At 52.2% G+C, this 3,200-nt stretch overlaps 1 protein-coding gene across 1 annotated transcript in view; it reads right to left on the bottom strand.

Moving 5' to 3' along the window:
* LOC102987601 (protein Daple) overlaps positions 1-2,442 on the bottom strand; it is a gene marked incomplete at its 5' end in the record, with an annotated part of 74,236 nt that extends 71,794 nt beyond the window's left edge. The window contains one exon of the mRNA XM_024131105.2: positions 2,373-2,442. Within this exon, the coding sequence (XP_023986873.2) occupies positions 2,373-2,442 (70 nt within the window). The remainder of the gene's footprint in view (positions 1-2,372) is intronic.
* Between the last annotated feature and the right edge of the window lie 758 nt (positions 2,443-3,200).

The following is a 3,200-nucleotide window of genomic DNA, read 5'->3' as shown; positions in this document are numbered from 1 at the left end:
GAGCCTGTGCTCCGCAACGGGAGAGGCCACAGCAGAGGAAAGCCCGCATACCACAAAAAAAAAAAAAAAAAAAAAAAAAAAAAAAAATCACTAAATTGTATACTTAAAATAAGTGAATTTCATGGCATGCAAATTACACATTAATAAAGCTATCAAAAAAATCAGCATCCACATCTCTGCAGGTGTTTCTGTCCAGCGCCAGACCCGAGGTACGACCTGGGTTCCTTGCATGTGGACAGTCTCTTGGCCCCATGTGGTTCAAAGGGGCTAGAGCAGAGACTCAGCTAGGGGGAGGGCTGGAGCCAGGGTTCTGGCGAGTGGAGGTGCCTGCCGGAGAAGGGGTGCCCAGAGGGCAGGCTTCCAAATGGTAGCAGGTGGGGGGGGGGAGGCACTGACAACGGGAAGGTGGCAAACTACGCAGTATGATGGGGTGATGGGGTGACAGGCTGCCTGGGTGGGGGAGGAGGATGTGGTTAGTATTAGATTGAATCACATGCCACCGTCATTTCTGTAGGTCAAATGGTTGACTGGCAATCGTCTACAGTTCCACCTAACACCTGTCCGTGTGTGATACGGACCGGAGCTCAGGCTCGTGGGTTGGATGGAGCAAATTCCCAATCGGCCCCTCTGCTCATGGGCTAAGTGACTGAGGGCTTGTCACTTCAACTCTGTGAGCTGCCGTTCTCTCATCTATAAAAGGGATGGCACGGTCACACCCCAGAAGCACATTTTCCTTTCCATCTTTAAACACGTGTCCAATGCCCAGCACACGGTAGGCTCACCAAAGGCTCAAGCAGGGAGCATCCTTCTCTCCTGCTCTGCTGCTTTCCTCTCCTCATCTTACGATGCTGTCTCTAGCGCAGATGGAATAGTAGAACTAAGCCTGAGCCACCAACCTCTCGGGCAGCCCTCTTCTAACATCAGCCCCTCAAATAAGTCAGGACAAGCAGCACAGTTCTGCTCAGCAAAGCAGACCCTCACTTTCCCGCTGTTACTGCAGAAACACAAGAGTCCCAACTGTCCCTGGAGCCCAGGGCTGCATCTGAGTCCTCTACCTGGGGGAACCATAAAATAAAGCCAGTAAACAAAGGGCCCTAAGGCAGAGCTGGGGGTGGCGTGAACCAAGGGCTCCCTGTTATTAACGCACCAAGTGGGGAAGGGTGTTCACTGCCAGGGGCCACCAGGTGGGCCTGGGTGCGCTCTGCAGAGCCAGTGCGTAAGGCTGGGGGTGCTCGTGGGTCAGCGGCGCCGAAGATGAACGGGAGGTCAAGGAACTCCCTTCCTTTGGCTCCCGTAGAGAAAAGGGAAGTGGGGCCCGGGAGGACCCAGGAGGCCCGCCTCCACGAACAAAGTGGTTAAATGCTCAGCTGCCCTCGACCCGGTGGCCCCAGAAGCTGCCGCTGCTCTCAGGGCCAGGGCTCCTCTATGAGAAATGTCCTCGACGGGTCACTTGGTATACTTCTCCTTTGCTCTCCAGCCAACTGAGCTCACGTGGACAGGAGCAAGGACAGCCAGGCTCCAGGGAGAGCAGGGCGGGGAGGTACCGGCAGAGGGAAGCTTCAGTTCCTTCTGCAAAAGGCTCTAATGTGTGGGATCCTTCCTGCATTCCTTGACTCCACACCTAGCCCAGGAGGCTAACAAGGTCTCCACGGGAACCAGGGAAGTTCCAGTCAGCGAGCACATCTGTCCCTGGGGCCTGCAAGCTTTCATCCATGAGCCATGGGTACAGGTGAACGCACACAGATGTGGAGGGGAGGAAATCTATCACCCTGTTTAACCAACCCAGTGTGTTAACTGTCAGGTATGAACTAAGCTCTGGCTCTCTGGAAGGTGTCCAGGAGGACATTTCAGTCTTTCAAAGTCACACCGAGTGTCTGAGACGAGAACTTAGAACCTTGCCCACTCGGGCCTCAGAGACCAGAGGGAGACGTGAAAACAGACACACGACAGGACGTCCCGGTGAGATCTACCATGGGGGGAATAAAGCAGCACAGGATCCCAGCGGAAGGGACATTAGCTCCCTCCAAAGATTCCTTCCTGCCAATAGAGACCACACCCCACGATGGTGTGAGGAGAGACCCCTGGGGGTCCACCATACAACTCGGGCCCCTAAGCCCGAGGCCTCGCCTGCCTCTGTGCTCGAATCCCAGGGGTCAGAGGATATATTCTTAAGGAAGAAATGTGCTCTTGGCGTGATGCCTCAGGGTAATAAACCCACCCTTTACAATCACACCCGAATGATCATGTGCTTTCACTGTGCTGGCTCCAAGCTGGCAGCCAGAGCTCTGCCTCTGACAGCTGCCCAGGGCCGATGGCACTGCCCAGGCTCTACGGGGGGTGGGGTGGTGTGTCGGGGGGTGGCTTTCACTCACCAGACAGCGGGTCTTTGCCAATCATCAAGACATTGGGCAAATTCATTACGATCAGCTGCTGGAGAACTTCCTACAGAAACAAAGGGAAAAGGATACCATTAAGAACAGAAAACAAAATAAAGACTGATTAAGACAATTACAGTTTACCAAATTGCTGGATGAGTGTGCCCGCCAGTAAACAGTAACTATGAAAACACTATATAACAGGAAGGAATAGTTAAGATACCAATAAACGAAAAGTCAGAAAAGCTAATTGTGCTTCCGCCTTGATTATTACCAAATAAAAATCAGGTCTGCGTGTGTACAGAGACTTTGGGAAAAAGAAGATATATCAGATGCTAGATTAGCAGGATTAGGAGTTTCTTTTTAAAAGATGTCTTTATTTTTATGGTATGGTTTGCTTGTGCAATTAAAAAATACAGAATAAAGATTAAAGGGATGCTACTGCGCCTTTACAAGCTGACGATTCGGGATCCTAGCTTTCAGCAGGTCTTTGGTACAGGCTGTGAGTGAGACTTCTCTCTTTTCAGCAGTGACTTCCCTGGGGGAGGGATAAATCACAGCTACTCTGTGCCCGTCAGAGAGGGGGGGCACACGGGAAGTGAGCTGCCTTCTGCCCTCACACCGAGGGCCTCTGAAAGAAGGCCCAGGCAGCAGCCATCGGCCACGTCCCCTTGGGGTAGGGATGGCTAACAAAGTTCTCCTTGGAGAGTGCCGACCCACCACCCATGCTTCCCAGAGCAATTCTCAGGGCACGTTGGTCTTCCCTGCCCAGATGTGCCTTGCTTTTCACAAATCAGAAGATAAAAAAAATCTAATTTTACAGAA

Source organism: Physeter macrocephalus, unplaced genomic scaffold (assembly GCF_002837175.3).
Source record: "Physeter macrocephalus isolate SW-GA unplaced genomic scaffold, ASM283717v5 random_334, whole genome shotgun sequence".
Classification (NCBI taxonomy): Eukaryota; Metazoa; Chordata; class Mammalia; order Artiodactyla; family Physeteridae; genus Physeter; species Physeter macrocephalus.
The sequence above is the reverse complement of the archived record's forward strand: the minus strand, read 5'-3'. Positions and strand labels throughout refer to the sequence as shown.